At 42.6% G+C, this 14,153-nt stretch overlaps 1 protein-coding gene across 2 annotated transcripts in view; it reads right to left on the bottom strand.

Annotated features, from left to right (window-relative positions):
- The window catches only part of LRP12 (LDL receptor related protein 12), a gene marked incomplete at both ends in the record, with an annotated part of 55,478 nt that extends 50,338 nt beyond the window's left edge, over window positions 1-5,140 (bottom strand). Inside the window, one exon of one of the 2 annotated variants that reach the window (XM_084229458.1) lies at window positions 4,955-5,140. In XM_084229458.1, the coding sequence (XP_084085584.1) occupies window positions 4,955-5,033 (79 nt within the window). The remainder of the gene's footprint in view (window positions 1-4,954) is intronic. The other variant, XM_084229457.1, reaches the window with a different exon arrangement.
- Between the last annotated feature and the right edge of the window lie 9,013 nt (window positions 5,141-14,153).

Below are 14,153 nucleotides of genomic sequence, written 5' to 3'. Positions count from 1 at the left end.
CCTAGTTTCTTTTCTTATATAGTTTAGACAGAATTCCCTAATTCAGTATTGGAAATATATACATATATCTAGATTAGCACATACATTTATTATTATGTCTACTTAAAAAGACTGATGACATACATCTGATATTAGTAGATAGATATATTAGTAATTTAGTATACTAATTTAGTATTAGTAAATTTAATATACTTAAGTAATTTAGTATAAGTAATTTATTATGCTAAATTAGTATAAATTTAGTATGATTTAGTAATTCAATATACTAATTTAGTATACTAGTATATATTAGTAATTTTTATCTGCAGGTTCTAATCTATACTTTAGAAAACGGAATAGTGTAATCTATTGCTAACCCAGTCTAAAAAATGGTTGAGGAGCAAAGAGAAGAAACAAAAAGGAAAGTTAACCTTAGAAATTAAAGATCATTAATTCAACTTCAATTCTAAGTTTGGATCAACTTTCATTTACCTATGTAGACTTACTACATGAATAGGTTTAATACTCAGTCTAAAATTCTTAAGTAAGAACATGTTCTATTTGCCTATATTTACATGAATCTCACCTATATTCAATGTATTTACCTTTTTTTTACCTTTAATTCTTGAAACTGTAATCATTGATAAAACATGAAAAAAACAAAACATGAAAATACTTCAGATCAGAAACACAGTAAAGTCTCACATTTCCTAATAAACAAAGTTTTTTGATCATATAAGTCTTTTCTTTTCCAAACATTTTCTCTTACTGTTGCTCACTTTTCAGTTTCACCTTACTTTTATGTTTTCTTCAGAGATTTTACTTTCTAGGACTCTTCTAAATCACTTAGCATACAAAATTCAAATCTCCTCCGCACACTTCCTGGAACTTAGCAACCCCTCTGAAAGTGGTCATTTAATACTCTCTGCCTGATAACCACTTAGATCTTTGTGGAACATGCTGCATACCTTTATATTCTCCCTAGGATATGAATATAATTTAGATCTGAAATCCTTGGTAGGGTTTATGTTAAGCAATTAATTCAGTTTTATTCAACACATTTTATGTAATCAAGCTTGACTTTTGTAGAAGTAATTGGAATCTGGTTTAGATTTTTTTCTCATGTTCCATTTATTTCTATATTCTTTCTAAAATTGGACCTTCTAGTTTATCTTAAAATGGAAATGTATAAAATGCTCTTGAACGTTCCCTGAAATTCATGGGAAAAGATTGTAAAAATAATATTTTACACTACCACAATATCTAGAACAGTATTGTGTACAGCAAAGACTTCTGACTATAATAAGCTGACAACCAGTTTGGAGATGAACGTTATCCCAGGTCAGTCAGTGTATGTGGGGAAGGGTTCTCATTGCTACCAAATGCACTGGCAGCAAGTAACCCAAAACTAACCATCTGCAACTACCCAAGGCTATTGTAAAATGACACACAAATGCAACATTCTGAATTACATTTTAAGGTCTCATCTAGGATTGCAATCTATTAGTGGGTCCAAAATTAGAGTCCACACCAGCAAATGAAGGAAGAGTGAGAGGAGGAGGATAAATATTGTAGAAAATGTGAAAGTCTAGGGCCTCCCCTGGTGGTGCAGTGGTTGAGCACTGGGCTGCGAAGCTGCCCGCAGCCTCTGCAGCGCAGGTTCGATCCCCGGCCTGCCAGTGAGGGTCCCACATGGCACCACAGACCTCTCCTGCCACCCGCTGCTCCCCATAGCAGTGTATTTCGTCGGTCTGCCTGTTCTGTTCCCCACTCTGGTTCTGGTGAATTCTCTCACCCTCCCGTACTTCTGACTGTACCCAGTGCTTGTATAAATAAATAAACAAACAAACAAATAAATAAAAATGTAAGACTCTATCATCAAGTAGCAAGGGTATTACGTCTTGTTCTGTAGAACTTTGGTTCTTTTGGGTGAGAACAATGTAAAATGCATTTTAAGGATAGGTTTGAGCATTAAACAAGTTAGAAAACACTGATCTAGGACAAAAACAGATGTGGGAAAGGATAAGTATGGAACTGTTTTAATTACTAAACTAAGATTTGGGAGATGAGCAAGACTTACAGTTTCTGTTGACCAAGAGACAGTTTTAGAATCTGGGGACATTTGTAAAACCTATGCATCACTTCATGTGAGCTATGAAGAGGTACCTTCTCCTCTTATGGTAAGCTTACTAAAGCAATGCCCAAGAAAGCTCATAGCTGCCCCCTCTAATATTCTTATCCCTTCAAATTTCCAAAGGTGGAAGGAAGTCAACCTTTACTTTCTCCTAACTCTTATCACCATTCAATGGACTTAAAACACAACATTTCCTATGAGATAATTGTCTTTGAACAGCTACTTCTAGAAAACATTAACTGTATTCCATAACACAATTTTGAGTCTCAAATAAAGACTTGGTATTCAGGAAAGCAACTTAGAAGGAAAATATTCACTCTATTCCACCAAAATTGATCCATGTAAAAAGAATAAACACCAAAATGAGCACAGACTTTTTTTAAGGTCTATGTTGTTTAAAAGACTCAAAGTACAACTTGGAGCCATTCAATATGGCAGCTAATAAATAAGTCACTTTGTCATTATTGGAATTGCTTACTTATTAGCCTGCTTTTCTTCATTGGATCTATGTTGAGTTTCTCTGAACACTCAGTTGTTTTAGCAAGGGTTTCCAATTATTTTTGAGTCATTTTAAAAAAAACCACTTTTGATGTGTAAAGGGTAGTTTCATAAATTACAACTAACATCTGTTTTAAGAGGTTCAAGGGGATGGGTATTTCTCAGGATGGAGTCACTGCTCATTACAACTAATGCAAATTCAGGTTAACAGGCCCAATGGTTTTATAGTCTTTTTTTCTCTAATATAAATCCACACATGATTGGAGAGACAGAGGAGGACAAAAAGTGCAGCTATAAAGAGAATTTCTCTAGTTGCAGGGCAAAAGGTTCCTTTAATCTCCGGTCATATAGCTTTAATGTTTTGCCTGGCTCACAACCTTCTTTTGAGACATCAACTCTTGGCATAATCACTTGCTAGTTTCATAATTTAATCCCACACTGTTGGAAAATGGAGTGTCAGTCTTTGACTATGAATAATTCCTCATTAAACACAAATTTCAAAAACATGAATCTTTGATAAACTGCCACCACAGAGCTGTTTTGTGTACAAGTACAAAAGAATGCACTAAGACAAATTACAGGGTTCTGAGCCTTATTCCTAGAGGCAAAAAGACATTTAGTTCAATACCAATGACATGCGTTTTAACGAAAGAAGAGTTAAAAGAACACTTTTATTTGTCCATTCTGATCAGACATCACTAAAATTCAATTTTGATTATAGTAGAAGACAAAGCTGGACACTCCTAACCACTCTAGATTAAAGATGCCTCTCACTTTCTTCTCTCTCCTGGGCCATTACAACAAACCTAGAGCAGAACTACACCCACCTTCAGGCTAGAAGAAACAACATAATAGCTTATTGATCTCTGGTGTAGACCCAAACCCACAAGTCATCTGGCAAGTAGGGATCAAGCCTCTAGAAGCGACTAACAATCAAAAGTCACCCACTGGGTTTTCTGGTCACACACAAGTACATCCCTGGTAATTACCACATCAAATTTGAACCAGCCCCCACCACACACCTCTCAGCCAACAAACAAACAAGCAAAAAATATGGTACAGCATTAATCATGTCAGGAAGCAATGCATTCTGAATCACACCAAAAAACCACTTCTTGGCTGTCAGTAAATATCAGTTTCAGCTAACTAAATTCTTCACTTAGGGTAACCTCTCAGGTTTTCAAAATTACCATCAAGTTCAATTCCACAGGTAAATGTTTACAAAAGAGATAATACCAATTCATGAATTACATTTTGAATGAACTCCAGCAGAAGTAGTGTTTGTGGCAAATGACTTCCACTTTTGTTAAGTAAAACCTCCCAAAGAATGCTAACTACTAGTTCTTTTCCTCTAAAGAAATCAAAACACCACTCCAAAAAGAAAGGTTACATGTGTTCCCTGAAAAGCCCTATTTCAACGTGCTGAACTGACAAACTAAGAACTGGACGCCAGAAGTGGAACTCAAATCTCTCAAGCAATGAACGTCCGTTCCAATCCATTCATGGAGCTCCTGTGCTGCCCACAGTGCAAAGCTCAGCCTCGACACAAAGTCTTCAGCCTCCTCCCCACCTCAAAGGAATACACTCTGTACACAATGCAACCCAGAGATGGAATAAAGCCACAGCCTCCACATTAGCGGACAATGACGGATGAAATGACAAACGAACTAGGAGTCGGGCAGACAAAGTACGTCCTGGGAGGGAGACACCGAGGTGGGGCTGGAAACTATTTTCTGGCCTTCTCCCGCCCCGAGCTCCGGGGAGAGGTACAGGACCCTGCACGCCCGGGACCTACAGCGCTTCGGGGCCCCCGGGGCGCAGCGATGGGGAAAAGGCGGCGGACGCTTTCTCAGGAAGTGGGGGACTAGCGGGAATTTCGCCGGGGTGAGAACTTCTCGACCCCGGAAGGGTCGGGGTGGCTAGAGCGTCCCAGCAGCGGCGGGGGCGACCCCCCCCCTTTCCCACCCAGTCGCCCCCCTTTGTGAGTGTGGGCTGTGGGTTGTGCGAGGGGCTCGGGGTCCCCGAGAAGCGGCCGCGGGAGCCCCCAGTCCAGGTAGGGAAGTCCGGCCGCCACCCCTTCCCTTCGCTCCCCCGGGCCCCTCAGTCCCGGCCCAGCCCCCCTCCAGCACCCCGAGTCTGGGGGGGTGGGGGTGGGCGAGGGGACCCGAGCATCTCCGCGAGGGGACACCCCCTCCGCCGCATCCACCCCTCGCCGGGTCTTTGTCCCGCCAGCGGCCGGGGTCTCCCCCGGGTCCTCCCCGGGCACCCCAGTCCTGAGGCCCCGGGGCCCGGGGTCGCCCCAGCTTTGTTTGGTCAACGGGGCGCGGGGACGAGGACACTTACCGTACACTCCGGCGAAAAACAGCAAGACCAGCGCAGACCTCCACCGCGGGGACTCTTTTGTGCTCCAGCGACGGGCCATAACCACAGCAGATGGAGGGAGCGAGGCGGAGATGGAGCCGGCGGAGGAGGAGCTGGGGCAGACGCCGCGGCCGCCGAGCCCCCGGCTGCTCCCTGCGCGCTCCGCGGCGGCGGGCGGGGGAGGGGAGGGGCCGCCGTCGCCACCGCCCGCGCGCGCTCCCACCGCCCGCCCTCGGGCCCTCCCTCGGCCGCGCTCCCGCTCCACCCCGGGCGCGGCGAGAGCCCCGCGCCAGGCAGCCCTCCGGGGGCAGCGGCGGAGAACGCGCGCGGGCGCGAGGCGCGGGGGCGACGGCGGCGCGACCCCGGGCGCGCGGCGCACAGGCTTGCGGGCACCGCCTCCCGCCAGACAGCGCGAGCGGGCGCCCGCGCGCATCCGTGCGCTCGGCAATCCCCAGGCCCGCCTGCGCGGCCGCGGACTTTCCCCGTCTCGGGCCGGTTTCCTGGCGACCGCAGCCGGAGCAGCGAGGCAGAGCCAATCGATGAGCGAGCGCGCGAGCGGCGCCGCTGGGCTCCCGCGGGCTGGGGAGACCCGGGCGCTGCGGAGCGGCGCCGCGGTCGGGGGTCTCTGTGCCGCCCCGCGGCGGGTGTGAGGGCGACCCGGGAGGCCGGAGGTGGCTGCGGGCACGGGGTGGGGGGCGTGAAGGGTTGAGTGGCCGGAGGCTGGGAACTTGGAAGTTCTTCGCCCTACCCCGCCTTGCGTCCGCTTCGTCCCGGCGCGGGGCGGGCGGCGGGAGGGTCAGTGTGGCGGCCCCGGCTCGGGGGACGCCTGCCGGGCGCTGGGGCTGATGATGCTCACGCGCGAGGTGTCCGGCGTGAACCCCGCGACCTTCCAGAGTGGCCGGCGAGCCCCGAGGCAGCTGGACTGCGAGCGGGGGTGGGCTTGGGACAGGGCGGGGCTGCTCGGCTGGGGCGGACCCCGGGGATGGGGAAGTTGAGGGGGAGTCCCTCGCACTGTCTAATTTTCCTGAACTACTCCCGCTGCACCCCAAGTGTGATCCCTCCTCCACTGAGATCGTAGTAGCACTTTCTTTTTTTAAAAAAAAAAAAATTATGCATACAAGAGCTGGGGTGCAGGCCAGAGATGCGGGGTGGGGGCTCGGTGAGAGGGTTCACCAGAGACAGAGTGGGGAGCAGAACTGGCAGATTGGCTGAAATACACTGCTGGGGGTTGGGGGGGTCGGGGCAAGACTGGGGAGGTCTGCTGCGCCATGTGGGTATCTCCCTGGCAGGCCTGGGATTGAACTGCAGAGGCTGCAGATAGCTGCATAGTGCTGTGCTTAACCCCTTGCGCCACCAGGGAGGCCCAGGTCTTTGTAGCGCTTTCTAAATACTTTTGTAGTGACATTGACACTTCAGACCTTCCGCTTTGTGTTTTCAAAGTGTTTGTCTGCGGGTCTTATCTCCCTTACTAGATTTATCTCTGGCCTTTACACGCACTCTCCTGGCTATTCATTGAAGACCAACAGTGCACTATATACTGTCTTACTGATACAGATTATCTCTTTTTTTTTTTTTTTTAAAGATTTATTTATTTGTTTGTTTGTTTGCTTATTTATTTATACAAGCACTGGGTACAGTCAGAAGCGTGGGAGGGTGAGAGAATTCACCAGAGCCAGAGCAGGGAGCAGAGCAGGCAGAAGGACCGAAGCACACTGCTGAGGGGAGCAGCGGGCGGCAGGAGAGGTCTGCGCGCCATGTGGGACCCTCCTCCGGTGGCCGGGGAGCAGCTGGGGATTGAACCGGTGCTGCAGAGGCTGCGGGCAACTTCGCAACCCAGCGCTCAACCGCTGAGCCACCGGGGAGACCCCAGATTATCTCTTTTTAATCGCTAACAACCTTTTGAGATAAATATTATTACCCACATTTTATAGATAGGAAAATAAGACTCAGAGAGGTTCAATTACCTAAAACGATATTGCAAGTAAATGGTTGGAAACAATTTTTCCCATTCCAAATTCAAGACTCCCCTATACTACAGCATATGTTACACAAAAGCTTAGCGTGCAGTAGGTAACTTAAATTTTATGACATACCTTTTTGAAGGTACCTTTAGTTTTCCCTCTGTCCCCTACAGATTTTGTCTCCTTTAACATTTTTTCCAGGAAATGGCAATCCAAAAGATAAAAACGTATTAACAAAATTTGCAAAATTCAATCAATAATGTTGGATGATCTGACCAAAAACCCCACCAAACTCCGATAATGTTTTCACTCTCAGTGGAGGAAAAAAAGCAGTTTCAGTGTTCTTTACACACGAGCGCACGCGCGCGCGCGCGCACACACACACACACACAACCACCTGCAATAGTTTATCCTCATTTTAGGATTCTAGACTCCACTTGTTTGTTTCTTGAGATCTCTTTCTGTAAATTGTGCTCCATGATGACTGTGTTTAGGGCAGGTCACAGCAAAATAAAAAGAGACTAAATTGCATTTACCCCTCTGCAGACAAGACACCCAGTGTGATCCATCATTACTGTCTCTTCACTGATGCTATTCACACCCTTCCCACTGGTCTTCTCAGAAGTGCCAGATTCTCGAACTTTTCTGGTCTTAGGGTCCCTTTCCAAAACCCTAAAATTTAGTGCCGTCTCCTAAAAGCTTTTGTTTATGTGAGCCATATCTATTAAATCTTAACGTTCAGAAATAAAACAAAAATGTTAAATATCTGTAAATAATTTTAAATAGAAAAATGCATTGCAAGTTAACTGTATTTTCCAAAACAAACAAAAAAAATGTAGTGAGAAGAATGTATTGTTTCCATCTTTGTAAATCTCCTTAATATGTGACTTAATAGAAGACAGCTGGATTCTCATATCTGCTTCTGCATCCAATCTGTTGCAATCTGTTGTTTTGCTTGAAGTATATCAAGAAAATTAAGACACACACACACACATATAAAATTGGCAAAAGAACGACCTCCTATACTTCCCCAGAGCCATCAGATAAAACTTAGAGAACTGTTGATGATGTTGTCTGTCTTAATGCCTTCAAACGTAAGTATTTTGTTTCTCCTTGCAAAAAAGCTAATAAATATTCATTGTAAGGTATTAGCAGCTGAGCGCTTCAATGTTCACCAACCAAGGATATTTATGTTTCATGAGGGAACATTTTTATTGATACAAAATCTAATTCTAATAGAATATCAGACATTGGTAAGCAACACAGCACAGAATAGGTATTCAATATCACCTTTTTTCTTACCTAATCTATCTAGCTGGCTACCTAGATGTCTACTTCTAGCCTTGTATATCAAATAACTCGTATATGAGAAAATGCTTAGAAATCTATAAAAGCTATATAAAGTGGTCAGTATTGGTAGCAGTTCGATTGCAGTTGTCCTGTTGATTTAACTTGGCCAGCATTCTGTACCCTGCAATATATAAAGCATGCCCTTGAGACTCACAGGGTTCTTGATTTGTACACATTGGTGGAAAGATAGGTTTCGAGGAGTCTCCTTTTTTTTTTTTTTAAAGATTTATTTATTTATGCATACAAGAGCTGGGCCAGAGTTGCGGGGGCTGAGTGGATTCACCAGAAACAGAGTGGGGAGCAGAACAGGCAGACTGACTGAAATACACTGCTGAGGGAAACAGCAGGCGAGACAGAAGAGGTCTGCCTTGCCATGTGGGTTTCTCCCTGGCCCGCTGGGGATTGAACTCGGGCTGCAGAGACTGCGGATTGCTTCATAGTGTGGTGCTTAACCCCTTGCGCCACCAGGGAGGCCCTCAAGGAGTCTCTTAAGCCTTCTGAAATTGTATGAAAATTTTGTGCTCATACACTTTTATAAGCAGAAGTTTCATTACTTTCAGCAAATTCTTCAAGGGCTTTGTCACTCTTTTCCCAAAAGTTTAAGAACAATAGGAGTTACTTTTGCACTCTTCTTTCAAATGGTTCTCAAACTCCTCAAGTACATGTATTTGGAAGGAAGAAGTACATGGACTTTTTCTTTTTCCCATAACATATTCTAAAAAGAGTCACACTATGGAAACATCCTCTTAAATAATCCTTTTGTTTTGATTTTAAACTTCTTTTTCCTCCTGCTTTGGTTATCATCACATAAAGGGTTGCATATTTAGGTTTGTTGCTAATATAAATTCATTGCTTTCTATTGTAGATGCTGTTCCCGTTAGTAGCATTTGAGAATTTCATCAATACTGTGAAGTTAGACTGGGAATTTCAGTCTACCATTCTAAGCATCATCTTTTATTGGGAAGAAAATTGATAACAGTGGCTTTTCTACTTGGCATTCAGCCTGGCAAAGCTAAATCTCTAACTCCCCATCAAAGGAATATCATTTAAAAAAGAAAAATAAATTTGATAAATATATACAGATAATTAAAAGGGGGGAAATAAAATTTTAATTGAAGTTAAATAAATATCTTTATATGAGCAAATTGTAATTTCCACTGGAGTTGAATAATATAGGGTAACAAATGAGATCCATCTATCAAGGCAACCTCCATGAACTGTTCCCTGGCACATGTACTGTGGTTATTATTTATTATGCTCTGTGTTTTGACAGCATACCTAATGTTGTACCAACTAGTCAAAAACACAATTCTGGCTCTAAATAAAACAGCCAATGAACACGTTTAATTTTTGCTCTCATAAGCTCATTTCTTAATTGCAAAGCCCAACAGTACAGCATGTATGAAATTATGGTGTTAGTAGTATCTATCTCTTGTAGACATATGAAACAATTGCCCCTACCAAGAAAAAAGGAAAAGGGGGAATTAGCTATAGTCATCAGTATTTATAAAGAGATACTCTGAGCATTCTGTTGTTTCATTAAGCAACAGGTTTTAAAATGCACATAACTGTTTTTTAATTTCTTTCCATGACTGAGAATATAGACTGGAAATGCTCATAGCATGGAATCTTATCCCATGTGAGTCTACTAGAAATGAAATTGACAACTGTAATGGCAAACTAGTAAGGATATACTGCTAATTCCAGACATATATAACTTATTTGTTAATTGCCCATGTCTACAATGAATTTGAAGTTCCCTAGGGTATTTGGTAATATGATATACTCTAGCTATTGAAAGTATAGGTCTTAAGAGTTTAATAGAGCTGTGTTTGACCTAAGTAGTTAACCTTGGTCAAGTAACCTAATCTTTGTACCTCATATTCCCACCTACAAAGTAGGGGGAAAGTGGACCTCGTTAAATTATCTACATGCCTTAAATAATAATTGCTAATATAGCCTTTTATGGCAGTACTATTATTATCCTTGTTTTTGAATTGCACAAACAGGCACAGAGATGTTCAGTAATTTTCTCAAGGTCACGTAGATAACAAAAGGTCAGCACTTAAATTCAGACAGTTTAATTCCAAGGCATGCATTCTTGCTCATTCTACCATGTTATACGAAAAGTGCTTAATTCAATGTCAGGTACTTAGTAGGTACTCAATAAATGGCAGCTGCTGTTATTAAAACACATTAATGACATAAGCAAAACAGGTCTTATTCTCTAAGATTAAAAATAATGATTTTCTGTCTTGTTTCCTAGAAGTAACTGATACTTACTTGAATTCAGTTTAAATTAAACTTAAGCATTCTTTGGATTACTTTTTAAAAAGAAAAGTCATATTTTGAAGTTCTCGTCAATTTCATGAAACATCAAGTGAGTTAGATGAGCATAAGTCTGCCTTTTTGCTGCTTGTACTAATTTTTTTCAGTGACCTTGTAGTCATTATTTATAGTTGCCTTTGAAGATCAGAGAACCTTAGGTTGCTTATTGCCCTAATCTTCAGAAAAGATCTATGGCAGATTTTTCTGATCCCAAAGAATACATCAAATCATATGAAACTGCTCAGTTATCTGCCCATAAAAACAGAGGTCATTTCTACTAAAGAATAGATTACTCCAGCCTCATCATGAAAAGAATATTCTCCTTGGAAATACCCAGGCGGGTTTGCATTTTGAATATGTACCAGCTGTGATGGAAAAGAACTGTCTAATCCTTTCAATTCCTGCAGTCCACTGCCTCACTTGCACAGCAGGGGACATGAAAGAAATAATGTCAGAAAGTATTTCAATATAAAAATCTTATTCTCATATGCAATAAAATGAATTAAGTAACTTTATAAAAAGTTAAGCACATCAGCATTTGTCTGTTGGTTCTAGTCACCAGGGCACTTGACTCCAGTCACCACAAATTTTTTCCTTGTTATTACTGCCTCTGTTTCAGTACAGACTCCTGAGACAGAGACACAAAGTCATAAAAACTCATATACACAAAATTTCATAAGATACTTTAGCCCTTTAAATTAATGGCAATTAATGGCAAGAGGCAGGTAGAGACCTTGCTATAAGGAAGCTGCTTCAGCCTGCTCATAAAGGAGAAAAAGGGCACAGGCCCCAAGCAGCTGTGCTGACTGTGCTCTCTCTGGATTAGATTCCCAACAGCGCTAGCTAACCTTCAGTACTCCAGGGAGAAGAATGTGTGGAAATGAGGCTCCCTGGGATATTTTGCCCGTTTTTTTCATTACCTCACATGGACAGAGCGGAGAGCCTGGCAGCTGGCCACGCACACTTATTCTTTCTCAATCCCTTCCTCTCTTCCTGTTCAGTGGATGATGCCTTCCAAGAAACTCACTCTGGGTGAATCAGGGTGTTGCCCACCCTGATCAGGCAGTGGAACTAGTCCATCAAGAGACTCCTTCTGGTGCAGGTTTCAGACCTATTCTGTCAAGCAAAGGGAAGTGCTCATTAACTCAGAAAATAGTATGTTAAGAATTGAGATATGGACCAATCACTGAAGTCTTCTGCATTCACTCACCCCATCTGTGGCCAAGGACTGGTGCATTTGCTAATCTGGAGGGGAGCCAGTAAATCTGGACTCTCTCATCCTCACTGAGGCAGGCTTATAAAGAAAGGGAGGAGAGAAAGCTCCAGTGAGACAGGGACTTTGGTCTGTTCTGTTTACTATTGTATACTTGGCACCTGGAAGAGGGCCCATCACCCAGTAGATGCTCACTAGACATTTGTCGAGTGAATGAATAAAGGATTTCAAAGATGAAATAGATCCCTGGGGGGATGGAGAATTAAAGCTGTCAGAGTACCATAGAGGAAAGGACATCTGCTTGTCCTGACTTTAGTGCCTAGGTGGCCTGCAGAACAGGCTGCTTGCTCTGGAACCCAGGAACAACTGGAGTGAACCACTAATGGTTGGTCTCCTCAGAAGAGCCCGTAAACCTCACCACAAGATGAGCCCATATAAACTTGAACCTGCTATTCAAGATATTGCTTAAGGAGGTGTTGAAGCCACAGTTTTCTACAGTTTTATTGCACATGTGTAATATTGTCAAATTACCATTGTTAAATGAACTTTCTATGGCCTCAGCTAGCCCTACATGGTCTATAACTTGGGCATTACCTCATATTTTGACTATTACAATAGAATCTTAAGTGGGGCAGTAAAGGGGGCAAAACAGGGGCGGGAAGAACACAAGGAAATAAGGTGATGGTTCACAGATGATACGACAGTTGGAGAACTATGAGGACTACAATGACGTAACAAAAACTTTAATGAAAAAATAAAATAGAACTTTTGTTCTCTCCCCTAGGAGAAACCCTTTCAAAAGGTGGCTCTTTAAAATGTTCTTCAGAAAGCTGTGAACTAACCCCTTGTTTCAGGCATGCAGGGAGTTTCCAATTGTTTTATCTATGAAGTGAAGCTGCTCCTTAGCATTGGGCTGAGAGGTGGTGAGATCAATGCCAGTGTAAAGTCAGGGTCAGAGCACAGAGAAGGAAAGGCAGATGGACAGCCCCCTGCAGTATGAACTGAAGCTTAGTTCAATGTATTGTGAATTTCTGGGTTATTAGTCACTTCATATTAAAATGTAAGTGCAAAAAGCATCTTCTGGTTCCCAGATTCCAAAGTAAATTAGCTTTATTATCACTTGCTATTATCAATGTTGTCTTCTCTCCATTAACATGTATTTGATAAAGTTGATTATTCAGCAAAATAAAATTAACTATAAAAATTAACTAGAATTTTGTCAGGCTTTTAGTATTAATTCACTTCATATTTTTGAATACTTGTATTGGGCTAAAGTAGTAAAATGTAGTTCGTATTACTTTACCCAGTCACTTAATGGTGAAGGTTCTACTCTGTTGGCTAGTCAAAGTGGTTACAAGGTGGAAACAGATATACCAAGAAATATAAACGAAACTAATTCATTCAACATATGTTCTTTGAACACCTGCTACACGTCAGTCATTTTGCTAGAGCAGCCCTGCTCAGTGAACAAACATAACTGCCTTAGTAGAGGTACATGCACATGAGATATACCAGGACCACAGAGAATGGCTCACCCAGTTAATCTAAAAACTGAAGCATGCATAGATGACAAAAGAAAGAGGTATACAAGGGCTGATGGAAAACATTCTAAGCAAAAGAACATCAAGTGGACTAGGAGAGAATAGCATGTGTTCTGAGAATGTAAAGTTGTGTGTGTGTGTGTGTGTGTTTGCACATGCATGCATTGGAGGTAAGGAAAGAGACCTTTGGAGACCAGTCAGGAGGGTGTCACAGTAGTGAGGAAAGAGGTAGACTGATGAGTGACTTGCGCCAGGAGGAGTGGAAAGTGGTTCATCAATAGTTGTTTAGAAGGTTAGAGTCTGTGACTCCCCGATTTCTAGCTTGAACAACTGATAGTAGTACTTTTCCCTGTGATAGGGAATATGGGAGTGGGGTGAGGTGGGCGCAGAACAGAAAAAATGATGAGTATAACTTTGAGCCAACACATTCAGATAGAGAACATTGGATATACTGTTTATCCTAGAGAAGAAAAATGAACTCACGATAGAAAACTACCAGCACTGATAAGCTAACTTTTGCAATGGATGAGTTTTCCCTTAGAGGCTATGAAAAACATCAGTATTTCAGGGAGAAATGGTAGCGGAAGAAGAATCAACAATAAGAAGAAAATGAAAAGAAATGGCCAGTGGGTAGGGGATGCAAAAAGCCTGGTAATCACTGAACAAAGAATTTTAAGAAGGATGGAGAGATAGAGTGTCACTGACAAAGAGTTCAGGTAATAAAAGGTCAAGATGTGAAGAGGAGCTAAAAGACTTGACTCAAGAAAGTCTAACATTCTTATCTTCTA

This window comes from Talpa europaea (genome assembly GCF_964194135.1).
Source record: "Talpa europaea genome assembly, chromosome: 3".
In the NCBI taxonomy this organism is placed as follows: Eukaryota; Metazoa; Chordata; class Mammalia; order Eulipotyphla; family Talpidae; genus Talpa; species Talpa europaea.
This window is presented reverse-complemented; position numbering and strand designations above follow the sequence as displayed.